The 27795-nt window shown below is 35.0% G+C and overlaps 1 protein-coding gene across 8 annotated transcripts; it reads right to left on the minus strand.

The window, feature by feature from the left end:
- Nucleotides 1-426: 426 nt before the first annotated feature.
- On the minus strand, nucleotides 427-26643 carry LOC129253769 (IST1 homolog). 8 transcript variants are annotated; one of them, XR_010292699.1, is made up of 12 exons: nucleotides 26328-26466; nucleotides 20418-20533; nucleotides 17713-17789; nucleotides 16732-16923; nucleotides 15770-15853; nucleotides 15315-15428; nucleotides 14676-14873; nucleotides 13105-13167; nucleotides 4692-4757; nucleotides 4169-4208; nucleotides 740-3784; nucleotides 429-649 (listed from the first exon to the last, which is right to left on the minus strand). XR_010292699.1 is itself a non-coding variant. In XM_054892196.2 (11 exons), exons 2-11 carry the CDS (start codon nucleotides 20503-20505, stop codon nucleotides 3570-3572), a joined length of 1137 nt encoding a protein of 378 aa, XP_054748171.2. In that variant the 5' UTR covers nucleotides 20506-20533; nucleotides 26328-26643; the 3' UTR covers nucleotides 427-3569. The 8 variants fall into 8 exon arrangements, 2 of the variants coding, with proteins under 2 accessions (XP_054748171.2, XP_054748172.2); XR_010292700.1 differs by having other exon boundaries at nucleotides 430-649; nucleotides 774-3784; XR_010292701.1 differs by having other exon boundaries at nucleotides 430-649; nucleotides 763-3784.
- Nucleotides 26644-27795: the final 1152 nt, after the last annotated feature.

Genomic DNA, 27795 nt, shown 5'->3' on the forward strand with positions numbered 1-27795 from the left:
GTGGTGTACGTATATGGATCTCCTTCATAATTATATTTGAGATCAAGAGTATGGAGAGGGCCGTAGCAAGGTCAATACCATTCTTCATCAAGCTTTCGGGCACATGCCCTTTACCAGGATCTAAACCAATATACAAATATGATGCGTAAATAAATATACCCGAAAGCTTGACAAAGACTGGTATTGATCTTGCTACAGCCCTCTCCATTCTCTCAAATATATATATTTATTCATTTATTTATTTGTAGTTTGGAAATCATACATTATGTCTACTCCGGTACTTTCTAACTCGGGATAACCTTCTTCTTTCTTTTTTATTTGTAACTTACATTTGGTGACATACATGTATATTCTTGACAGTTGGTTGTGAAACAGATCTCATTTTTAGAAATAAACTTTACGCACTGAAACAAGTGAGAAGAAAAACTACTTGCAAATGTTTTTTTTTAAATTCATATTTCAAAATAACATATGAATGAAAGTCATACAATATATGCAATAGCAACTACAAATATAATAAATACATACAAGAGTACTACAATGTCATTAAATATTACCTTACTTTGACAGAAATCAAACATATTAGAACTATCTTCTACACTGTAAAAAATGAAGTGCTTATTTAGCACTTACAGTGCTTGTATAGTGACTGCACTACGAGTGCCGATTATCTAGTTTAAATTTGAACTAGAAAATCAGCGCACTCATAGTGCAGTCACTATACAAGCACTGTAAGTGCTAAATTAGCACTTCATTATTTACAGTGTATATACATGCACTATTGCAGTGAAATCATTAATGTTATGAAAAACTTTTATTGAATGTAAAGTTGACCTTTATATTGACCCACGTAAAAAAGGAGAGCACAACTTATATAGAGAGATTTGAGCTTGAAATATATAAGTAGTCCATTTATGGAGGTTTAAGCCTGAAGACTTGTTTACATATGGTATTGTTCAGCATCAAAGCTAAACATTTTTTTGTATACAAAGTCATAAAGATACAAGGCTTAAGATATGTCCCGGTGGCATAGAGTTTTTGCCTCAAAGTTGAAAAAACACAAAAAAAACCAGTGGATCATTTTCATGGACAAACTCATATCATTCAAGATTACTCATAACATAAGAATAAAATGATTATGACATCATATGACACAAGTCATGATATAATGAAATCATGGCTTTGAAGTTATAGATTAAAGGGAGAAAATGATTAGTTGAAATGACCAAAACTAATCTATAATCAAACACTTACAACACATGATTTACAATGGGAAAAGGCAAATTTGGCATATATAATGAAAATGAGTGAAATATATTTTAAAAATCAATCTTCCCATGCATTGTTATAGCTAATAATCATTTAATGAAGGCCCATGTTTTATACTGTCCCATGTTAATAGATCATACTACAAGCATTTGCTGACAGGAAAATGACACCAACCACAAAAGTTGCTATAACAAGTCACAACCTCTCTCACATGCAACTGGAATCCTCATATTTGATTGGCTACATGGTCATATTGCAAAGAAATTCTAGCAGTTTTGTGTAAAATGTCCCTAGACTTCACTAGTGAAGACTGAAGTTTATAGATTATGATCCAAGAATTAATCTGTGAATTTCTTGATGTACAGCTTTGTGCAATTGCTTACAGATTCAGTCTTGGATAAAATGCTGATTTTTTATATTTTAATATTTACATATTATTCATAATCAAACTCAGTTCCATTTACGAGTTAATCTTATTACATCATTATGTAATTGTTCAAAAAACAATGAAATAGTACATATAATAGTAAAATATCATATTTACATTGTGTTAATAGAAAAGATAGATATCCTGATAACGTATTGTACTTTTACATAAATGTACTTCAAAAGAAGAAAAAAGAAATTTTCTTTTCAATAACTAGACTACGATTCACTATCTCAGAGAGCTCCTCTCCCCAAAGTACACATTTACAAGCATAAAACTTAATAAGAATTAATTAGATGTTTATTAGTATATTTATGATATACCGCAGTTGATTGCACTAAAAATCTTGCAAGAGCTGAAACAATAGGTGGTCAATGATGAAGCATTATACATTTTTTTTTTATTCTGGGCTTTGCTCTTACATCAAACTACATGCTTTTATAACATGTACGGCCAGGCAGAAGTTACAAAAGAACTTTACTATGCAACAGTGCCAGGTTTGGATTTTCTAATATAACAAAAATTAGCAGCAAAGCTGAACATCTGATGTTAAAACTCTTATGTTCAAAGTAACAGTTTCCATGCAACGCAAGGACAAACATATGAAATTTAATTTTGACTAATATTCATCTACACCACTCATAATTAGATGCTTTAATGTTATCAAGATTAATCTAATAATAAACCACAACATCCGTTTACTCTAATGCCAATTTCAACACCAAATTAATCTTCAAAAGCATTATCAATCATGAGATTATGATACCAAGAGGTGTCCAGTATTGACAGCAAGTCATATTATTTCATGTAAGTCACATCTACAGTATCACTCATCATTAGAATTACAGCAGACTTGATTTAGAGCTAGACCATTTTTTTGTTTGTTTGCTATGGGGAATTAACTTTCAATGAGCTTAAAATATAAGTATATTGTTCTTCTCTAAGAACTACTTTGTTTGATGAAATTTCTTCTATGCCACCAAACATTGTCAACAATGAACCATCAAGAAGTGGAAATTATGTTGGAAAAAATTCCTGGATAAAATGGCAATAAATACATTGTTATGAAATAAACATTATGTAAAAACATCTAGCTTTCTATATGAAGAAATTAAAAAAACAGTCAGGGCCCAAGCATATCTCATTCATATATTTGGGTGGTATTTTCCATTAATATGATGAAAGGGGTTAACGATCAATTGAAATATACTCTACAATCCTATATGAAAAAAAATATCTTCGCCATTCTTTTTTTTTAATATGTCATCTTATTAATTTCTGTAAAATTTTGAGTGAATTGAGTATGGGATAACTTTGTTTCTTAAAGTTTATTTCATAACAAGAAAAATCTAAATATTGACAAAAATGAGCAAACAATATGTCTCAATGCAATTACTGTAATTATTTTCTTGCAGCAAAGAATGCCATGACAATTATTATAGATGTATCAATCTCTTCTTTCTATAAGATTTTTGCTCTAAAACGGCATCAGGATGTACTTATGTAATGAATTATTTGATATAAAAAATTAATTATTACTACGATTTTTTTAAGGAAATGTGTTATAGTGTTAATAATTGTTTTTTAAACATATAGCCAAAAAGCATTTCAGCAAATATACATATATCAACCTTACAAACCGCATTAAATGTACATAACTATCTTCCATAAATTCTGTGACATTCAGAAATATTTCTAGATTCACAGATTCACTATAACCTATTTCCATATGTTACAATTACAATTATATATTTTTTTTCAAAAAACATAGTTTATTTCGAGAAGCATCTATAAGATTAAAAATACATATATTGGCATAGAGCATTAAATAATATACATCCAGAAAATAGAGTATAGGACTAAAATGAATAATTTATTTCTTCTTTTTGAGTTCTTCAAACCTTCTGGTGAGATCATCAAAGTCCACATCTTCCCCTCCAGCAGACTTACCACCGACAGTGGCATCGAGGGGTGGGAATGAGTTGACCGGTACAGCGGGGAGGTTGGGTATGCTATCACTGGGTAGCTGGGCATTAGGGGGTGGGGCTGGGGGCTGGGTAGGGGTGTTGATAGCTGCAGGTGGAGGATCTTAATAAAGATGGAGAATGGTGTTTCATTATAAGATGGGTTCCGTGTTGTACAATGTGATCTTATTCATCATTCAAGAACATTTAAAGGGAAATGACATGAAGATTATTCTCATATTGCCACTTTCGTCTGCAGTTCCAAACAAAATAACACATACATGTAAATGTATATGACCCAATAATGATGCTGGTTCTAATTTAACAAGACATATTGCAAAAAGGAGAAGGAATGACAATTTACAATAGAAACGTAACTCTGAAAATATTACTGGTAATAAGAAATACAAGGATTATAACTATCAAATTCACATCTATTCATTTTCACTAATGTTATGATTTTAATAAAAGGTATTAATCTTAATAGGGAAAAAAATGTGATACTCACATGGAGTTGGGTTGCTGTCATGGAACTCATATGGTGGTGCCTAAGATAAAATAGAGAAAAAGAAAAACGCATTTAGGCTATGATTGGAAATACACTGAATGACCATGCTACATAATATCAACAAGCAAAGTACAAGTTGTGTTGTTTTAAAAAGCAACAACATGCAGATAGATGGATATATGTATGAACAATACAGTAAGCAGCGTGCTGTGGTGCAGTGGTAATAGTAACAGTAGTAGTATAGTAGTAACATCAATACTAGTGTAGAAGTAGTAGTAGTAGTAGTAGTAGTAGAAGTGGTAGTGGTAGTGGTAGTGGTGGCGGCGGCGGCGGCAGCAGCAGCAGCAGCAGTAGTAGTAGTCATATAGCAAAATTCCCCAGCTAAAGCCTGTGAGATAACAAAATAGAATTTCAAGAACTTCTCTTGGCTTTTTCAAGCACTCAAGATTCCCTCAAAATTGTTTGTATAACTTAAAATAAGTAACAAAGCAACTCATATGGGAACCAAGATGAATGTACTTACAGGCACATGGTGTGGGAGAGGATTGGGCGTTGGTTGGTAGCCCCCTGCTGCACCCATTGGCTGTTGCTATGGTAACAAATAAAACATGCATACAAAGCAAATAATATTTCAATGTTCAAAATAGTGAAGGGATAAATGAAGGAATAAATCATATATTTCTGAATTTTGACAGGAAATATTAACAAGTGGAATGCCTCTGGCCGTCTCACCTGCATCACGCGATTCAATATAGCAGCAGTGCTGATTTTGAAAACTACTATAACTCGCACAAGATGTTCAGTGATACTTGGTTACTCTTATTTCCACGTTTTATGAACTAGACCAATACACTTATAGAGATATGATGGCAATTCAACAAATACCCCCAACGTGGCCAAAGTTCTTTGACCTTACATGACCTTTGACCTTGATCATGTGACCTGAAACTCGCACAGGATGTTCAGTGATACTTGATTACTATTATGTCCAAGTTTTATGAACTAGACCAACACACTTTCAAATTTATGGCTGTAATTCAACAAATACCCCAATTTGGCCAAAGTTCATTGACCCTAAATGACCTTTGACCTTGATCATGTGACCTGAAACTTGCACAGGATGTTCAGTAGTACTTGATTACTATTATGTCCAAGTTTCATGAATCAGATCCATAAACTTTCAAAGTTATGATGGTAATTCAACAGATACCCCCAATTCGGCCAAAGTTCATTGACCCTAAATGACCTTTGACCTTGGTCATGTGATGTGAAACTCATGCAGGATGTTCAGTGATACTTGATTAACCTTATGTATAAGTTTCATGAACTAGGTCCATATATTTTCTAAGTTATGATGACATTTCAAAAACTTAACCTTAGGTTAAGATTTTGATGTTGATTCCCCCAACATGGTCTAAGTTCATTGACCCTAAATGACCTTTGACCTTGGTCATGTGACATGAAACTCAGGCAGGATGTTCAGTAATACTTGATTAACCTTATGGCCAAGTTTCATGAACTAGGTCCATATACTTGCTAAGTTATGCTGTCATTTCAAAAACTTAACCTCAGGTTAAGATTTGGTGTTGACGCCGCCGTCGCCGCCGCCGCCGCCGCCGCCGCCGCCGCCGCCGCCGCCGTCGCCGTCGGAAAAGCGGCGCCTATAGTCTCACTCTGCTATGCAGGTGAGACAAAAACAGACATATGCAGCAAAGCAGCATGGGTTGCTTAACTGACATGGGATGCTTCTGAAAATAATAATTTCAGTTTGCAAGCTTTTACATCAAGCTAGTTTTGGTCAAAGAAGGAATAGGAGTGAGAGGAGAAGGAGAAAAAGAAGGAAATGTCTCTTTGATCAATAAAAATCAGTTCTAGACTATAAGCTTTATTCTAAATATAGTGTAATGACTCAGAAAGCCAAAATTATATTATACCTTCTATGAAAGTTTCATCTGATTGGTTTGATTGGTTTTGTAAACAAAGTCTATTATGTAACAAAATTGCTTTTCAGTTAATTCTAAGTTTGCAGTGTAAAAACAGTCTGCACTTCGAGCTGCTTAGACTTTCATCATTAATGACACAAAACAGAAGAGGTAGTTTGAGATGAAAAGGCTCAGGACTTATGAAAAGTCCTTTCTGAAATCGGTGGAAATAGAAAATGATAAAAGCTGGAATATGAATGGCAAGCAATAAATCAGGTATGACCATACAGTGGTATTGTATTTTGATGACTTTCATTTAAAAGGGCAACGATCTTGGCTTCAGTAAATAAAAAGCAAAATATAAAGAACTTATTTAAACAAAAGTGAAGCATTGAATAAGGTATGAATATGTGTAGTGTGCATTGTTTGTTTCCTTTCTGTCAAACTTGGAATGGGTTTAAAAGCACTGATCTTACAAAATAGCCTGTGTATTACAAACAAATGCAGTGAGACCTTCATTTTTTTCTTCCAGAACAATAAACTTGAGTGGGCTTTCCAAATATGTAAACTTAATTTTGTAAAAATATTGATTCAGTTTAATTCATGAGAGGGATACTTACAGGGAAAATGAAAACAAATTACTTTACATCCAACATGATTAGCCTACATATATATATATATAACATGAATATGCATGCGTTTACACTTTCAAATGTTAATGAATTTAATATGTTAATATGCAAGAGTTTCCAAGATGATGTTGCTATACATTTATGAATAATTTTCATTATATCCCTTACTGAAAAATTTGTTGGTATTTGATTGGTCGAGAGCCCTTCACGTGGCTAATCATAATTTCACCAGAAATTGAAATTCATCGGAGATCAAATTAGTTTGTGACGTCAGAGTAGAATAGTTTTTTTACTATTTTGCGTCCGACTGAAAACCACGCATTCATTCCAGCACAGTGCAAAACGGACTGCCTCCATCGGGCAAGTCTAGTGCAGTGATGCAGGCTTTATCAGGGGCTGGGACCGCTGAGCGCAGCAGCTAGTGCAAACAACACAGGTTTAATGCAATGCTAGCTGAATCACAAACTCTCCAATAAATAACTGTCAATGAAATTACCTCTTGCTTGTTTACAATGAATCAATATGCTGAAAATAAAATTAATGATTGCCATCATTCGATCATCGAATGATTCGGGCTGCTTGATTTAGTTCGGCAGGGTCAGTTCACAACCTTCACAACCGGTACCGGTAAGTGGAATTATTAACGCTAGAAGATTGATCTCACATACAGCCGCCGCACTATGCAAAACCAAACCACCCTGAGTGATGCTTGGGAGCCGACCGCCTGCAGTTTATTCAGGAACCAGCTAGCACAGAGTGATAAGCACCAATAAGCATGGAAAAAATTGATGTAATAGAACGCTATCACCAAACCATGTCTATAAACCCTATTTTATTATGAGGCGCCGAATGTACCAATATTATATAGAACAATTATTTGTTATATAATCATTATTTATTAAATAATAACTATTATTTATATATAATTTACATTTTATTTGTAAATAACTACTATTATATAAAATATCATTTTTAATTATTTATATATAATTCCAAGTAATACTTCATTATTTGTAAATAATAATAGTTCGACATTCCATTATTTATAAATAATGATTATTTGTTTTTCATTATTTATAAATAATGATTATTTGTTTTTCATTATTTATAAATAATGATTATTTGTTTTTCATTATTTACAAATAATGATTATTTGTTTTTCATTATTTATAAATAATGATTATTTGTTTTTCATTATTTATAAATAATGATTATTTGTTTTTCATTATTTACAAATAATGATTATTTGTTTTTCATTATTTATAAATAATGATTATTTGTTTTTCATTATTTATAAATAATGATAATTGGTTTTTCATTATTTATAAATAATGATTATTTGTTTTTCATTATTTACAAATAATGATTATTTGTTTTTCATTATTTATAAATAATTTGTTGAGTTTTCCATTATTTATAAATAATGATTATTTGTTAAATAATGAAAACGTCTACTTCATTATTTATAAATAATTTTTTCGAGTGCACCATTATTCTCATTATTTATAAATAATCATTATTTAATGTTCGAGTTTTCCATTATTTATAAATAAAGATTATTTGTTAAATAATGAAATATCTACTTCATTATTTATAAATAATAATTTTGTTTCAATATCCCATTAATCATTATTTATAAACAATTGTTACAGTTTGCCATTATATACAAATAATCATTATTTATATACAAATAACCATTATTTATTAAATAATGCCATTATTTATTAAATAATGCCATTATTTATTAAATAATGCCATTATTTATTAAATAATGGAAAACTCGCTATAACATGCAAATGTGGGACCGCCCATGATATGAATATTCATGATGCGATTTCCTTTTTCGTGATTTTTCTTCACAAATTTTTGTCCATTTCCTCTTCATAATGACATTTCTTGAAGCAATTTTCTAGGGATATGGTCTGATTGTAATATTCTTCATTTTCTATATAACTTCGTCTTCGTAGAAATATCAAAAAGTGTAATTTTATACGATTTTTCCTACAGTTCACAATCCCCATAGGCGCGCGTGTACGGTAGGGACAACCGGTGAATCGACGGAGTGCTCTTCATCGAAATACTACGTTGGTTGGTCCCCGGAAGTGGCGGGCGGAATTTAGCCCGAATCCTCGATGGAAGTCGATCAAGTGCATATGAGCTGAGAGAGTGAAATATCAGTGTACTTGTACAGGCCCTTCTACTTTTTATAAATATTTCTTGTTGCTTTTTTTGTTAAGTTAATTTTTCCTGGTGTAGAGATAAGTTTTAGTTCTAATAATGCACTTCAAATAAATTTTGGAGTGTCTGTTTGAGGCGTTTGGGGCGATTTCACCCTGGCCCCAAAATGCTCGCAACGACAATACGGGGGCATGATGACCCCTAAATTTTTAAAAACTTATTTTTCTATTGAAAATTATCTCAAAATTCACCAAAAGTGTGCATGAAAGCCTTCGTATTTCACTTTTAAAACTCCAAAAAGTGCCCAAATGACAAGCTTGGTCGCTTCGCTGTGTCGCATTCAACTTGAGAACGTTTACGCGTCTGCTTCGATATATCCCCCCCCCCCTCCTCCGAAAGAAATTCTGTATACGGCCATGCTCTAAAGAGCCTGGCACATTGATTTATGTATACTTTCATTTTCATTATTTTTATCTCATTATCAACATGGCCTTACGCAGAATTTTTTCCAGGGGGGCCGGGGCCGGAGCATGACGCGCGTAAACTTTCTCAAAAAAATCTTGAAAGCGAGACAGCCACGGGACCAAGCCCAAATGACAAGCTTGGTCGCTTCGCTGTCTCGCTTTCAACTTGAGAACGTTTACGCACGTCTGCCCCCACCCCCCGAAAGAAATTCTGTGAACGGCCATGCTCAAAAGAGCATATGGCACATTGATTTATATGTACTTTTCATTTTCATTATTTTTATCACATTATCATCATGGCCTTACACAGAATTTTTACCGGGGGGGGGGGGGGGGGGGGGAGCAGCTAGGACGCGCGTAAAGTTTCTCAAAAAAATCTTGAAAGCGAGACAGCGACGCGACCAAGCTCAAATGAAAAGCTTGGTCGCTTCGCTTTTTCAAGATTTTTATGAGAAAGTTTACGCGCGTCCTGCTCCCCCCACCCCCCCCCCCGGAAAAAATTCTGCGTAAGGCCATGATGATAATGAGATAAAAATAATGAAAATGAAGTATACATAAATCAATGTACCAGGCTCTTTAGAGCATGGCCGTATACATAATTTCTTTCGGAGGAGGGGGGCCCCGGGGGGGAAGCAGACGCGTAAAACGTTCTCAAGTTGAAAGCGACACAGCGAAGCGACCAAGCTTGTCATTTGGGCACTTTTTGGAGTTTTAAAAGTGAAATACGAAGGCTTTCGTGCACACTTTTGGTGAATTTTGTGATAATTTTCAATAGAAAAATAAGTTTTTAAAACTCTCTCAGCTCATATGCACTTGATCGACTTCCATCGAGGATTCGGGCTAAATTCCGCCCGCCACTTCCGGGGACCAACCAACGTAGTATTTCGATGAAGAGCACTCCGTCGATTCACCGGTTGTCCCTACCGTACACGCGCGCCTATGGGGATTGTGAACTGTAGGAAAAATCGTATGAAATTACACTTTTTGATATTTCTACGAAGACGAAGTTATATAGAAAATGAAGAATATTACAATCAGACCATATCCCTAGAAAATTGCTTCAAGAAATGTCATTATGAAGAGGAAATGGACAAAAATTTGTGAAGAAAAATCACGAAAAAGGAAATCGCATCATGAATATTCATATCATGGGCGGTCCCACATTTGCATGTTATAGCGAGTTTTCCATTATTTAATAAATAATGGCATTATTTAATAAATAATGGCATTATTTAATAAATAATGGTTATTTGTATATAAATAATGATTATTTGTATATAATGGCAAACTGTAACAATTGTTTATAAATAATGATTAATGGGATATTGAAACAAAATTATTATTTATAAATAATGAAGTAGATATTTCATTATTTAACAAATAATCTTTATTTATAAATAATGGAAAACTCGAACATTAAATAATGATTATTTATAAATAATGAGAATAATGGTGCACTCGAAAAAATTATTTATAAATAATGAAGTAGACGTTTTCATTATTTAACAAATAATCATTATTTATAAATAATGGAAAACTCAACAAATTATTTATAAATAATGAAAAACAAATAATCATTATTTATAAATAATGAAAAACAAATAATCATTATTTGTAAATAATGAAAAACAAATAATCATTATTTATAAATAATGTAAAACCAATTATCATTATTTATAAATAATGAAAAACAAATAATCATTATTTATAAATAATGAAAAACAAATAATCATTATTTGTAAATAATGAAAAACAAATAATCATTATTTATAAATAATGAAAAACAAATAATCATTATTTATAAATAATGAAAAACAAATAATCATTATTTGTAAATAATGAAAAACAAATAATCATTATTTATAAATAATGAGAACAAATAATCATTATTTATAAATAATGAAAAACAAATAATCATTATTTATAAATAATGGAATGTCGAACTATTATTATTTACAAATAATGAAGTATTACTTGGAATTATATATAAATAATTAGAAATGATATTTTATATAATAGTAGTTATTTACAAATAAAATGTAAATTATATATAAATAATAGTTATTATTTAATAAATAATGATTATATAACAAATAATTGTTCTATATAATATTGGTACATTCGGCGCCTCATATTTTATTAATCATACCATGATAGTAAATTACCTATTTGCTTTGACTCATACTTAAGCATTGGATAGAAAGGGAGACCCTAACCTTACAAGCACTGCTTTTCCACGAGATCCCCTTGTCTTTCTTTCAATATTTTCAATATTTTTAAGGATTTTTTTTAACTGTGACAATAATGTACAATTATACTGAAGATTTGTAATGCATAAATGTAAAAAAAAAACCTTGGATGTACAGAAAAGAAAGATTAATAAGTATGTAAAATGTAAAAGTATAGCTTGATCATGATACAGTATGTACGTAACATGGTATGTATTACAAAACAGGAATAAAAGATCAGAAAAAACTGATGCTTTAATTTCTACGCAACCCTACAGCTGTGCAAATTCGAAGCAGTTTTTTATACGACATATATGCGAAAAATGTTCTCTCTTTCAAAGAGAAGACATGGACAATGCATTTAGTGTGATTATAGTTTGAACTTTAGGCTTCGCTTGTGAATTTGAAAGAAATGGTGGCTTCCATGTCCGTGCGATTTTTGGCTATTGTGAGAGCTTCTGAACAAAAAATATGATATAATGCACATGTTTACATTTATGAAGTTAATGGCAAAGCAGGCATCTCAGGTATTCACAATATTGTGCAAAAACACTCGCAAAAGCACTAGCACCACATGCTTGTAAATGTAGAAAATACCGTCAGGTGCACTGCAGTGCCACTTACACACAGTCATCTGTGCACTATTCATATCTTATTATTCCATAAGAGATAGTTAGTAAATATAAAGATACAAATACACCCCATGTATATGCTCCTTCTAAATAGGCCATGATGTGATAGTAGGTGCATATAATTATGCTAATTATATTGAAGCAAGTTATAATGAGAATGTTTACAGATTTATCGCTGTGATACGGATGTTATATCATGTATAAATGATGACTTTTGAATACAATGTTAAGTGAATGAAAAATTACACAATTCTATGAATTGAGGAGACAAGAGCAACATCAAGTGACAGATTTTGATCGAGAGGGCTGGAATACAGTTGATCATATTATCCAATGAATTTCTCTCAGGAGTAGGGTGAGAGGGAGAGAGAAAGAGAGAGAGAAAAGGAAAGGGAGCATTGTTTCACAAAGGTTGTCAGTAGTGACAAGTTGTCATTCATTGACAGTTACTGCTCTGACAGCTACACAAGTCGAAGGATTTGACAATTTTTTTTGTCAGAGAATAACAGCTTGTGAGTGATGATAACAAGTATATTGGTCCTGACCAGCCAAAACCTAGTTTCTTAAAATTTATAAATTTTAACGGCAGCTCAGAAAACAGTAATTTTAATAGAATATGTCATATCTTTAAATCTAAGCTTATTATGAGCTATTCACAATTTTTTACATTTAGAGATGCAAGGTTTGAACAGCCTAACAATGATACAGAACAATGCACAGGAGAGAGAAGAAATGAAAGGTAAATACATGTAGGGTAAGGACACTCTACGTGAATGAAAGATAAAGAGAGAGAGAGGAGAAAGAGGGGACAGTCATAGCCAGAGCCAAAGTCAGAGGGAGATGAAACAGACGGTCCTGTATGGACTGACATGTAACTCACCGGTCCATTAGGTACGCCCCCCACTGGGGGTTTACTAGGGAGGGGTGGAGGACCACCCCGGTTCTATATACAGACAAATACACAGATCAAACCTTTCAGACACTTCTCAAGTTAGCACTGTGGCACAATACCTACTTTAAGTGCTATATATATATATATATATTTATATATTGTCCAAATTGAATGTTGTTGAAACAGTATTTGATACAGCTGTTTAAAAAACATCACAATGTGTGCATATAGAAAATAAAGCATAAAGCAAAAAAAAATTGGCAGAAAATGGGATGAGTTAGTGTCGGAATAATGCATTGTCAAAGGTCTTTGACTCTACAGCATTCAGAGGGTAGGATTCAACTCATAGGCCCATATTATGAAGTCAGGTTTAACTTAGACCATGGTCTAACTCTGGGCTAAAATTATGGGAAGTCAAAAGTGTCAAAATTTTTATTAAATTTTATGTTTCTTATGTTTACTGTGCTCTTTCCTGATTCATCGATGGTGAAGACAGTTGTCTATTTATACTTCCTACACAATAATGAATGAATTGAGAGCCAAATGAGCTGAAATATGATATCTCTACTGTTAGTGATTTATGAACAATTGGCTATCCATACTTAAACCACAACTTTAAACCTGAGTTTAAGTTAAAACCGACTTCAGAATACGGGCCATAGTATCAAACAAAGAATGGCTAGGAAAGCATGCAATATGCCATCTTGCCAAAAAGACAATCATGAAAATACATGTGGAAAAAGCTTATTTTAGGAGAGGCAATATTAAATGCTTAGCATGCAATAAACTCTTTAGGAAAGATGCCCAACAATTATAAGGAAAGATAATTCCCAGAGAGAATTCCTGTTTCTAGAAAAGCTTTTTGAGGTTTCCAAGAATCTATTGCAAGTTCTGTTTTGCTTGATCACAATTTTTAAGAAAATCAAATCAGAATTACCCAAAGTAACATTGACCAAGGGCCAGTTTAAAGAAGCATGGGTTTGAATGCTATTTTAAAATATCTAATGAAACTTGAATGTCAGCCAATCAGATGCATGCTTCAGGGCTTGCATTTGATCTTAAGAAGTTGCGTTCAAATGCAAGTGTTGTGCAACAAGCCCCTGTTCCCTCTACAATATCTATGATTTACCCTAGTATTTATGCTCCCAGTAAGAGCAATATATATTCAAAGTGGTTTTGAATCTATTGGGAGGATTTTCTCTTAAGATTGTCACTGTTAAAACAAGGGGCTGTGTCACAAAGCGTTTTTCAAAATTACACAAGACTAAAAGTCTTACAAACTGAACATGGTAAGATTAATGAATTTCTCATTCATTTCTACTTGCCTTAAGTAGCTAAAGGTGCAATATGCATATGGCCAGATAACATTCTTACTGGTGACATAAATTGTAGCGCCAAGTGTGTGTGCCAACATCCTAAACGGAATTTGTAATAACAATCATATTCTCCTAAAACTTTGGCAACACATATAAGCATCCAATGTTCAAGTTGTTTGGAGTGATATGCATAACTCTACAAGCATTTTGATGAAACAGCCTCCATGTTTCCTAGTTACTTACATTCTGAGGAGGGTAGGCCATCCCAGGGTTAACTGTAGGTGGGTACGGTGCCTGTGCCTGTGGTAGAGGGGCGCTGGGTATGGGGGCGGTAGTCATTCCTCCACCCCCTCCACCACCTCCACTGGGGCCAGCTGGGGGACCTGACCCAGGCTTGAACTCATCATCCATATTGATCAGCATTTGCTCAACATCATCGCCCTAGAGGGATATGGGATAAGAAGATAAAGATGCATTGAGCAATTACTTCTATTACAGGATTCAACCTACAGCTTTTCCACTGTCATTTACACTAACTGTATGAAAGGATAAAAAATATATCCAGTTTGATTTGCATTGAAAACTGCTGGTTCAAAATACATTCAGTGACTTTCATGACCAAAAGATAAATTCAAGTTACAGCACAGATTCTAAATGTTATGAATCAGGGCAATAATACATTGTCTTCAATGGGGCTAATCATGCATTCATAAGGTCATATCTTGGGCCCCCATGGTCCGATTCCCACAAAATTTGGTTTGTGGAGGTATTTCATCATGCTCTACCGAAGTATAGTATAAGAAATGCTGATATGCAAAAAAAAAATTGTAACGACATCACTTGGGTATACTTAATTTTATTTAAAGATAAAAGGCTACTTACATTGAAAGCAACTGGGTTTGGGACATATGGAATGTTGTGACTTCTTGCAATCTCAATCAAGTAGTTCTCAACAAGGGTCTGGGCTGGTGCTTTCACACTCATCTTATGCTTCAACTGTCAACAAAGTAAAAAAAAAATGGTTTCAATACATTGGCCCGTCATTTAACCATGGATAGCCAATTGTGACACAATCCTCTTTCACTATAGGTTCAATTTATCACCTCATTTGACATCCAAATTGTTTATACCTGTCTGGAAATGATAAATAAGAAAGTTGTTTTCACGATTGAAGAGTGAGAGAAAAACCACAGTAAACAAAAGAAATATACATGGTACACAATATTTTGACATTTTGGCTTCCCATAATTCTAGCACCGAGTATAAAAATTTACATTCGTCCAAAGCATAATGACAAGTACCATACTGAATTTCTTCGAAAGTAAACATTATCTTACCCTGCTGTTGACCCATTCTTCTCTGTCAGCAACGCAAATGTCAAAGAATTCCTTGCCATATTTACCTCTGAACTGTCCTGCAATCTATCAATTCAAAAAAGGAAAATGGAATCTTTTGAAGGGATTACATGCAAGTAACTTTATGGCGGTTTAAAATGTCACATTCAGATAGGCCAATTTTCCCATCAGTATAATAGAATACCTATATTCATATAGGGCAATTGTCCCATCAGTATAATAGAATACCTATATTCATATAGGGCAATTGTCCCATCAGTATAATAGAATACCTATATTCATATAGGGCAATTGTCCCATCAGTATAATAGAATACCTATATTCATATAGGGCAATTGTCCCATCAGTATAATAGAATACCTATATTCATATAGGGCAATTGTCCCATCAGTATAATAGAATACCTATATTCATATAGGGCAATTGTCCCATCAGTATAATAGAATACCTATATTCATATAGGGCAATTGTCCCATCAGTATAATAGAATACCTATATTCATATAGGGCAATTGTCCCATCAGTATAATAGAATACCTATATTCATATAGGGCAATTGTCCCATCAGTATAATAGAATACCTATATTCATATAGGGCAATTCTAAAAACAGTCAACAGTTTTGTATGTACAACCAGTATTGTTTCCAATCCTCCTTCGCTTAATGAACTGCTCAGATGATTATGATTTAAGAGCATTATTTCAAAATGGAGACAAATGACTTCAGGAATGTCCCGCACATACGGGGTTAGTCATATGTACCACATAGGCAATTACCACATCGATTACCACACAGAAAATGATAAAATGCATATATCATATTTACCCCCCCCAAAAAAAAAAAAATAATAAATAAATGAATAAATTAATACATACATAAATAAATAAATAAATAATATCTCACATGAGAATATGAAAACAAAATAAAATGAATCAATATAAATACCACTTTCAATTCTGTGATATCCTGGGACAAGCGAGGAGCCACCCAGATCACACTGGCAATGGATTCCTGGAGGGATTCGTCAACTGTCTTCATGGAATTGAGGAGGCCAAACCGAGCTAAGAGGAGATCGCAGTAGAGTTCGACAAGCTCCATGGCCTCTACCAGGTAGTCCTCCCTGATAATATGCTCCACCTTAAATTAGCAACAACAAATAATGCATAACTTGGAAACTGAGTCTGTTTGGGTGAGTGTGTTATATATGTGTGTGTGTGTGTGAGAGAGAGAGAGAGAGACTGTGAGTTTGATTCTCAGTCTGAGTGACAATGAGTCTGTGTCTGAGTTTGAGTTTCATCTCTATGTTCAAGAGTAAATTGACTTATGTGAGTGTGTGTGTGTACTTGTGTGAGAGAGAGTTTGAGTCTGAGTGACAATGAGTAAATAATTGTCAAAAAGAATCATCGATTAGATAATGAGTGCCAAGAAAAAAAAACTTGATTTACTTTTCTACTCTATCAGTTCAACTAATAACCGAGAGAGAAATCTTGTTGCAATGAGAACTGGGTCATTCTATGTTATTATAACTAACCATACATCATAGAGTACTTTATACAAATTTAAACATTTATTTAATTTGTGTAAGAAATATAAGAGGGTCAGTATTTATCAAAAGGTACATGGATGGCCCTAGACATTGCTCCCAATATATTTGGGGAAAAAACTGAGTATAATTTGGCACTGCAAGATTTCATCCCTGATGAATTGCCATAATACGCCATTACCATGGCAACAAAGAACCAAATGCACAAGAAAAATGTGTATATGTATGTTTTTACTTCAAAAGTATAAAAAGCCAAGTATCATGAGCATTTGATGTAACTGAAGAAGTAGGCCTACTTTGATCTCTTGCAATGAAATGACTGCCTGAACTCCCAACCATAGAACCCCTGTTAAGCTTCATTTTGGTTTTCAGTTGTTATTTACCCTTATTCTTGCTCTTTCATCTTTCCCATTGGCAAGATAATCTGCCACTTCTTTCCTTGCCTTCTGAGCCTGTTCAGCTAATTAATGAAAAAAGAATAAGCACATAAATTAAAACATTTCTAGAGGTTGTAACAAACAGTTTACAGAAATGGATTCAAATTCACAAAATTTCATTGTGGTACATGTACTTATACAGTATGTTTATTCTTGGAGAAACTTATATCCTTGGAGAAACTTAATTAAAAAATCTAAATCTTATCATAGAACTGCAATACCAAAATCACATAAAGAATTCTTTGCCATATACTGAATTTTCCTTACATTTTTAAATTTCCATTCTTTTATCCCTTTTCATCTCTATTTTTTATGCACATGTAGATTTGATCAATATTTGTGTTTATTTATTGTGAATCTTGATAATTTTTCATTCTTCTTTTATCATATTTTATTTATTGTGTAAACATGTACAATCAAGTATGTGACTGCCAATCATGTGTTTGCATTAAACTTAGATTCATAAAGTGATACATTCAACAAAACAGCAAAATAAGAGTCCTTGATTTATGCCTCAAAATATTTATATGATCTATAGTACCCGGTAGGCCTATTGCTGATCTATAGTATTGTTTCACTGACTACTTTTACAACAGAAACGACACAATGAATGGAATCATCTCAACTTAAAAAAACGTACAAATAGCAGATTTGATGCACTACAAAATGCCATTACAGTTATAGGAATATACATTGTAGCTTCCAGTAAAAATCCAGATTTCCCCCTGCTTACAGAAGGAACTGCATATTGCTTCTAGGCCTTTGCTTATAGCTTGCATCTACATCGTCAAAGACATCTTTTTTCAATTCAATTCAATTCAGTATTTTTTTCCAAATTCATTAAAAAAAACAAAATGAGAACAAAATTATATGTACACAAAGAAAATATAAATAACATAAACAAAGCAAAGGTACCGACAGAACAAAGCTGAAACAAATAGTGGTAATGATAAAATTATGGTTGGCACATAATTATAACAAGTGGAATGCCTCTGGCCGTCTCACCTGCATCACGCGATTCAATATAGCAGCAGTGCTGATTTTGAAAACTACTATAACTCGCACAAGATGTTCAGTGATACTTGGTTACTCTTATTTCCACGTTTTATGAACTAGACCAATACACTTATAGAGATATGATGGCAATTCAACAAATACCCCCAACGTGGCCAAAGTTCTTTGACCTTACATGACCTTTGACCTTGATCATGTGACCTTAAACTCACACAGGATGTTCAGTGATACTTGATTACTATTATGTCCAAGTTTTATTAACTAGACCAACACACTTTCAAATTTATGGCTGTAATTCAACAAATACCCCAATTTGGCCAAAGTTCATTGACCCTAAATGACCTTTGACCTTGATCATGTGACCTGAAACTTGCACAGGATGTTCAGTAATACCTGATTACTATTATGTCCAAGTTCTATGAACTGGGTCCATCTATTTTCTAAGTTATGATGACATTTCAAAAACTTAACCTTAGGTTAAGATTTTGATGTTGATTCCCCCAACATGGTCTAAGTTCATTGACCCTAAATGACCTTTGACCTTGGTCATGTGACATGAAACTCAGGCAGGATGTTCAGTAATACTTGATTAACCTTATGGCCAAGTTTCATGAACTAGGTCCATATACTTTCTAAGTTATGATGACATTTCAAAAACTTAACCTTAGGTTAAGATTTTGATGTTGATTCCCCCAACATGGTCTAAGTTCATTGACCCTAAATGACCTTTGACCTTGGTCATGTGACATGAAACTCGCACAGGATGTTCAGTGATACTTGATTACTATTATGTCCAAGTTTTATTAACTAGACCAACACACTTTCAAATTTATGGCTGTAATTCAACAAATACCCCAATTCGGCCAAAGTTCATTGACCCTAAATGACCTTTGACCTTGGTCATGTGATGTGAAACTCATGCAGGATGTTCAGTGATACTTGATTAACCTTATGTATAAGTTTCATGAACTAGGTCCATATATTTTCTAAGTTATGATGACATTTCAAAAACTTAACCTTAGGTTAAGATTTTGATGTTGATTCCCCCAACATGGTCTAAGTTCATTGACCCTAAATGACCTTTGACCTTGGTCATGTGACATGAAACTCAGGCAGGATGTTCAGTAATACTTGATTAACCTTATGGCCAAGTTTCATGAACTAGGTCCATATACTTTCTAAGTTATGCTGTCATTTCAAAAACTTAACCTCAGGTTAAGATTTGGTGTTGACGCCGCCGCCGTCGCCGTCGGAAAAGCGGCGCCTATAGTCTCACTCTGCTATGCAGGTGAGACAAAAATAAAGATGAACAAAATAATGAAAGGAAATCGGGCATGCACAAAAAAGCCATAAAAGGCTTGTTAAAACGCACATACCCAAGATATATCAATCGTTAAAATAAAATTCAGTATAAATTCTGTGCTGTATCATTTAGAAGAAATTCCAGTCAGCATCTTTGAGAACGGTTCCCCAAAAATACCCATTGTTTTGTATGCAATGAAATCAGGGGATTAGCAAAGGAAAAGGTGATGAGAGTGTTTCCTGCTGATGGATGCATTTCAGACTTTAAGGCCTATCAACAGTTATCCTATACAAGCAGCAGTGCATCTGTAAGATTTAGTGAATGACACACTTACTCTTCTTTTTCTCCAAAAGCTTTAATCTGTTGACACTCAGCTTCAGGTTGGTCTTCATCTTTGTTGCACTGTAACCTCCGCTAAACATGACTGGGCCGTTGATATGTTAGATTAACCTAGTGTAAAATAAATATATTACCAATATTGATTTAGATTGCATTAGTCCCTACGGTGTACAGAGAACATGTTTTGCAGTCGAGAATTTAAATACTGATCAATATTAGAACTATTTTTTTGTATAAACAATGGTGGACTGGAACCATCTTCCAGCCACCATAGCAACTTCTCAGACAGTCGCAACCTTCAAGGCAGCTGTTGAAGACCACCTCCTCCGGTACTGCTAATCTCCATAAGCCCTCTCTCTCACCTGGTGCGCTATACAAAAACGGTCCTGCACTGTTACAGTACAGTAAACATCCAGATCCAGATGTTAAGCACCAATATAGATGAATAAAGATCTACTGAAAATGATTTACTGAAAAACAATCCCCATAGAAAAAACATGTCGTACAGAAAACATATTAAGCATCAATAGATATGAAAAAAGTTCTACTGAAAACTATTAACTGAAAAATAATCCCCAGAGAAAAAAAATGAATACCCAATAAAATTGTAAATGCTACATGTACAGTATGTAAATTCAAAGAAATGCAGTTCTTGACAGCATAATCTAGAGCAGCCATTCTCAATTACTTTTTTTGAAGCGCCACATTTCATGTTGAGAATCTGTAATGCTCCACTGTCCATTGCGCAAACCAGCACTGTATCAGCGGAGGGGGTTCAGAGGCCCCTGGTGGGGGTCGAGGGGGCAGAGCCCCCAGACGTTTTGGAATATGAGGCCTTTTAAATTGCCCAGAGGGGCTCTAATTAATATCAACAGAAGAAATACAAATGCCAACAAACTACACAATATCAATATTAAAAGAAAAATTACCAGTGACTTTTTCACAACATACCAATGATACCACTAGTTCAGACTGTTCTGCCCCAGATATATTGGCTGAAGCAAGTGGCGTAATGAGTAAAAAAAAACGAGGGGGCTAGATATGGCAGCTGAAGCAAAAATATTGAACTTTGCAATACAAATATCTATATTTTGACATAATATTAAGAAAATAATACAATATTCCACTCTTTCCCTTTCCTTTTCTTTCCTTTTCTCCTTTTTTTTTCTTGGCCATGAAACACTTGGGCCCCCCAATCGCCACCCCCATCTGTACGCCAGTGGTTGAAGCTACGTTCCCCGATTTTGCAAGGGCTGAAAATTAGGCGTTGCACTGCACTAACGCCCCAACTGCCCCTCTCTCTCTATAACTCACGTGCAGTATCATTCATTCAGTTCATGTTAAGCAAGAGTGCATGCAGGCAATCACGGCAGACAATGCATCTGAGCATACATTTATTTCACTTTTACAACATCGGATTTTAATCGGCTTCGGAAACAAAGTTTCTGCTTGTTATGTCCCAAATTCATAATATTTTATGATCAGGATGTTCTTTGAATATCATATCATTTGATGTTTAACTCTTAACCAAAACGTATACTCTGGAAATGCAAAATTTCTCGCCGTTGAAATAGAAATCCTACAAACGGGGTTTTCAAATCACTTGTGCGGCACAAAAACTTTGTACAGCGTAAAATAAATAAAAAGGAGAACACCATCGATCCTCCATAATAGGGGTTATCGAGTGCTAAATTGGACAAAATTTGAGGAAATCAATTAGCAATTAAGTGTCAAATAAAGAGTTTTTGTTTTCTCTTTGTATTAAAATGATCACCAAAACCTTATTGCCAGGTTACTGGTAGATACATTTTTTCTCCCTTATTTTTCCTTTATTTTTTATACCGGCTCCCAAGCGCCACTCCGCAAGGCTCGGTGCGCCACAAGTGGCGCGCGCGCCACCTATTGAGAACCCCTGATCTAGAGTGTTCCCAACTTACTCATCACTCTGTGGCTCGCCAGCAAGCTCCAAGGAAGGAAAACTACACAAGTATAGGAATCCTCAGCAGACAATGTCATAAGGTAGCCCGCAAATGCTGACCTGGGATACTGATACTAAAATTTAAAGACCAAGTTCACCCTAACAAACACTGTACTTTTCCTAGTCTGTATAAATGAGATAACATCTGCTGTCAACCAGAGCAATGTGGCTTTGTTTGATGATGAAACTAAGCTTTACAAGCTGGAACATGAAGTAACATTGGTAACTACTGAGATTTTCTTGTAGTAATAATATAAAAAAAACAGCTGAAATTTTATCAGCATGTGTCTTTAGCTGTTAGTATTTAAAGGCATACAGGCTGCGTGGGGTGTGAAGAGAACTTTCACTCAGCTAAATAGAACTACCTCAGTGCCAATTCTCTTCAAGACTTTAATTAAACCACATCCGGAAAATGAAAGAGTTGTCTTGAATGGTAGACACACAGAAGATGCCTAGAAGATATATAGAGAGAGAGAATACATGTGAGCAACAAAACTAGTGAAGGATTTGAGAAACTCCAATAAGAAAGAAAACTCAGGGAAATGAATATATACTCCCCTTTAGGAAGAGAAGATATATGTTCATGGTACATCAGATTATGAATGGATTGGTTGACATTTTTAGCTACTCCAAGTCTGGTAGTAGCTCAACAAAAGGTCATGAAAATACTGAATGAAATCCCACATGTAGCAAACTTGATGTGAGAAATAAGTCATTCAGTAGAAGAGTAATTAATTACTGGAATAGTCTACTTCAAGACTTATACAAATGTCAACAACAGACAAATTCAAAAGAGGCATAGAGGGTCTAGATAAATAGATCGAATGTTAAATCCAATTGAGAGGGCATTAGGACCTCAATAACATTGACAAAAGCTGCCAAAGTAGTTTGACTTTCAACCACCATTGAACAAAAAATCCAAACATTCAATCAAAATTTTTACCTTAGATATAAATTGTGATATCTAGATTGCAATTAACATTAACTTCACTCAAAAAAGTTTGTCATTAAAAGAAAAAAAAAATCACCCCGCCGACAAGCCTTATTGCCATCATTGTGTGCATTTTTGTGTCTCCACGCGGGTGCCAAATTACTACAAATGCACCATCCTGTACATGCACTATACAGTGCGTCTCAGAAAAAAGGAAAGTGGGATTCCCATTACTTTTTTTCTTCGAACGCAAATGAATTGTGATATTTCACTTACATCATCATATAATTCAATTATCCTCTAAAGTTTGATATCTATCCTGAGACAAACACTTCACGCATTACTGAGCAAGACGAGTTTGAAATTTTAGTGTCAAAACCAGTTCACGCAGAAAAATTGAACAAGATTGGTTCGTGATAAGAAGACTGTGCTTATTCGACGACTGACTCATTAGCATTTATTTTGTATTCTTTGTTAAATTTCTCTCACTGATTCCTGAAATGAGAGTGGATTCAGATTCACACATAAGTTTCTGCGCAAATCGTTTCTGATATGCCTCAATATTTATTGTTTGTAATCTGCCATGTGTGAACGATTTGCTAAGCTTTTGGTTTCAAATGAGAGATGAGATTCCACTCTTGCCATGAGTATCAAATTCATAGTACATACATTTTTAATAATCTTGAAATCTATCTCTGAAAACGAGTTTCCTTTTTTGTGGGACGCACTGTAGTATTGTCGCCTATGATGTCAATACTGTTATGTTTTGACCTCATTGATACTAGGAATGATTAGATCTAATGGTGGCCTGGGGACATGTTCGGGCAGCCGCAGTAAGATCTACTCACTTGTAGTACCAAGGAGGTCAAAACATAACAGTATTGACTTCATAGGCAACAATAGTGCATATACGGTGTGGTGCATTTGTAGAAAGTCGGTAACACAAAAATGCACACAATGATCACGACAATCGGACAAGGCTTTTCGTCAGGATAAATCGTCTGATTTTATACAATGGTGCTTGAAAGTTAGACTTCTCCGGCAGCTATTTTCCCTGTTTTCTAGGTCCCAATGCCCCCGAGAGTAAGATCTACTGTACTGGCAGAGTAGATCTATACTGTCTATAGACTATACTTAGTAACCTGCCTGAAATTTGATACGTTAAGTTTTTCTGCAATATTTTTTTTTCTAAAATGTCTTTTCACAAAAGGAAATTAGCATCACCTTTTGTTGAATATATTTGTCTATATTTAATTGCAATGTTTATTTTCCCCTTCTTTCTCAATATTTCATATAATCTTGAAATGTATCGCCAAGTTCTGCGGCCGCGATTCAGCAGCCCCCGCGCCCGGCCTTCATCATATTTCTAATACTAAAGTTACATATTCTCCGAAGAAAAAGTGGATAGATCTATCATCAGTGTAACTTGCAACAGCAGTATATTCCTACAAGAAACAACCGGGACCTACAGGCTCACGGCACGCGGCCCTGCTCGCGCCTTCATCTCGTACCAGATGATTCTACTGAGACACAGCTCTTGACTGCCGTACACGACTTTCTCACAGCCCATGATAAGAAGACCCAAATGGACATCATTATCTTGGACTTTGAGAAGGCTTTCGACACCGTCCCTCATTCACTTCTACTACACAAGCTGGAAAGATATGGCATCGAAGGTCCTTTGCTTCAGTGGCTCTCATCTTTCCTAACAAAGAGAAAGATGAAAGTTGTTGTGAATGGGGAACACTCATCTTCAACGAAGGTAATGTCAGGAGTGTCGCAAGGGACAGTGCTCGGCCCCCTTCTCTTCCTTTGTCATATCAACGACTTACCAGACAATGTCAAGTCTACTGTCCGCCTTTTCGCTGATGACTGTCTCTTATATAGAACGATCAAGTCGCAGCGGGATCATGTCAGTCTTCAAAACGATCTGTCCAAGCTGCAGCAATGGGCGATTACATGGGGAATGAGATTCAATGCCACGAAATGCCAAGTACTGAGTACTGATCAGAAGTCATCCTACTTCTATAACATCAATGGTCATATTCTCAAACACATTTCCCAAGAGAAGTACCTCGGAGTCATGCTGTCTGATGACCTTAAATGGACCCCACACATCAGCATGACAACGAAAAAAGCAAATTCCATCCTGGGACTTCTTCGCCGAAATCTCCAGTTTTGCCCTGAGCAGTGTAAACGTACAGCCTACATCTCCCTTGTACGGTCCATTCTCGAGTACGGAGCCTGTGTGTGGGATCCATACCTGCAGAAAGATATCCAAAGCCTTGAAAGGGTTCAGCGCAGAGCTGTGAGGTTCATCACAGGTGACTACACATCTCGCAACCCAGGCAGCATCACCAGCATGAGAGAAAAGCTAAATCTGCCAACACTATCCTCAAGACGACAAGTCCTGAAGTTATCTTCCTTCTTCAAGGTGGTCGAGGGGTTGGTCCCAGCCCTTCCTATTGAGAATTTCTTGACTAAATCAAGGCCAAAACGGAGAGTCAAAACAAAACAATTTAAAGACTTTCAAGCACAGAATATCTTAGAAAGACAAGTAGTGAACCACAATAAAGGTTACACTATTCAATCAACAAACACTGAACAATTAAAACAATCTTTTTTTGTGAGTACCCCTCTGGCTTGGAACCATCTCCCACCTGACACAGTGAACAGCACATCACTAGAGGTGTTCAAGTCAAAGATCGAAAAGAGCTACCTACGATACGACTAAATATCACCGTGCCCTCTCTCACCCGCTGCATTCATACCAATTGGTCCAGCAGTGTACACATCCAGATCCAGATCCAGATGATGATGATGAACTTTCGTTTCAGCAACAATAATACTACTAGGCCCTTAAGTAGTCGTTACCGGTACACCAAGTTGAATAGATGGGGCTTATGTGTCGTCCAGGGTCTGACTCTTGGTCCGTTTCTGAATCCAAAACACACAAAATATTAATTATGAGGGATGATTGTCCGCAACAAACTTACCGTAATATCAAATACTCCGTTCGGAAGAAATTTAAGATTGTACTGAACTTCTAGATACTTTTTTTAATGCCGATGATGGACCGAATGTCGTCCAGAAAATTGATCACAAAAAAATGACACATTTGCGCAAGCGCAGTCCACATGCAAGATCGCGAGAGAGTGAGTCATGAAAGTTTGTTAAAATATTGGACTATTTCTCGAAATTATTTGGCCAAATCAAGAAATTTCAAAACGTAAAGATGCCTTACATCCTTAAATAAACTCAAGCAGTTTTTAAGAAATCATCGATCGTTTAGATTCGTCATGATTATCTTTTATTCAAAATAAGGATTTTATTTTTTTAGGTCGTAGCAGCCTACAAATCTTCATTACATCCGTCACTATTCTTAGAATGGCGACGTAATGTATGCATCACGCGCTGATAACTGTAATATGGATGTGCTTGTCTCACTTGTTCAAACAATAGCCTTGTTTGGAATGAAAGGAGGAAAAATGAGGAACGATCCTCATCTTTAGAAACTTATATATCATGCTTTAATTCTTTTCTTTCAGTGGCAACTGGCATAAATATACAAATTTTTTAATATTGAGAGTCAGCCTATATACTTTATTCACATTTTTGTAGTCATAAATTAATTCTCCAATATTTTATTTTTATCCATTTTCATTTTTCTATTCTATCATTTTCCACTGAAATGAACAACAAGAAAACAAAATGAGAAGAGAAAATATGGGAAAATTAGAAAGAGCTGTTAGAAAAACTAGAAGGGCCAAGGGAACTGGAGCTCAAAATCAGGGGGGGGGGTGGGTTCTTGCCGGATTGCATGAGGCTCAAACCCCATCCCACGTATTCTGGAGCTTAAAATATAATGAGTGGTATATGTTGCTCTGAAGTTAACCTTCGATCACTCTCTTTAGCCAATAATCGCAATCCCCCCTCCCTCGATCAAGATCACCCCCCCCCCTGCGGGACTCAATCTTCATCCCCCTCCCCTCCGATCACTCTTTTTAGCCTTGTCACAATCCCCTCTCCCTCAAAAGATCACTCCCCCCAGAACTCAATCCTCAACTTCCCCCTTTCATACAAAATTCATTTATTTAATCTCATCTTGCCTTATCCCCTCCTCTCTCTCTCTCTCCTTCTCTGTCTCTTCCCACCTCTCCCTTCCACTTCCCCTCTTTCACACATGAACTCCTCCTATATCTCTCGCTTTCTCCCTTCTATACGTTCACTTCAACCCCCCCCCCCTCTCTCTCTCACTCGGTTCCTCCCATTCCCCATAGTGCATTGCTTAATGAGAGCCATATGGGTAGAACTTCAATGCCATGTAGTGTTTTAAATAAGATTAGATGGCTTTTCACTTTACATTGATGGGCCAAAATGTACTTTTACATCAATAGATGAAGTCATAGCACGAATTTAGGAATGTTTGTTGAGTTCTACCAAGAGTATACACAGCTTGTGCAT

The sequence above is a fragment of the Lytechinus pictus genome, chromosome 2 (assembly GCF_037042905.1).
Source record: "Lytechinus pictus isolate F3 Inbred chromosome 2, Lp3.0, whole genome shotgun sequence".
In the NCBI taxonomy this organism is placed as follows: Eukaryota; Metazoa; Echinodermata; class Echinoidea; order Temnopleuroida; family Toxopneustidae; genus Lytechinus; species Lytechinus pictus.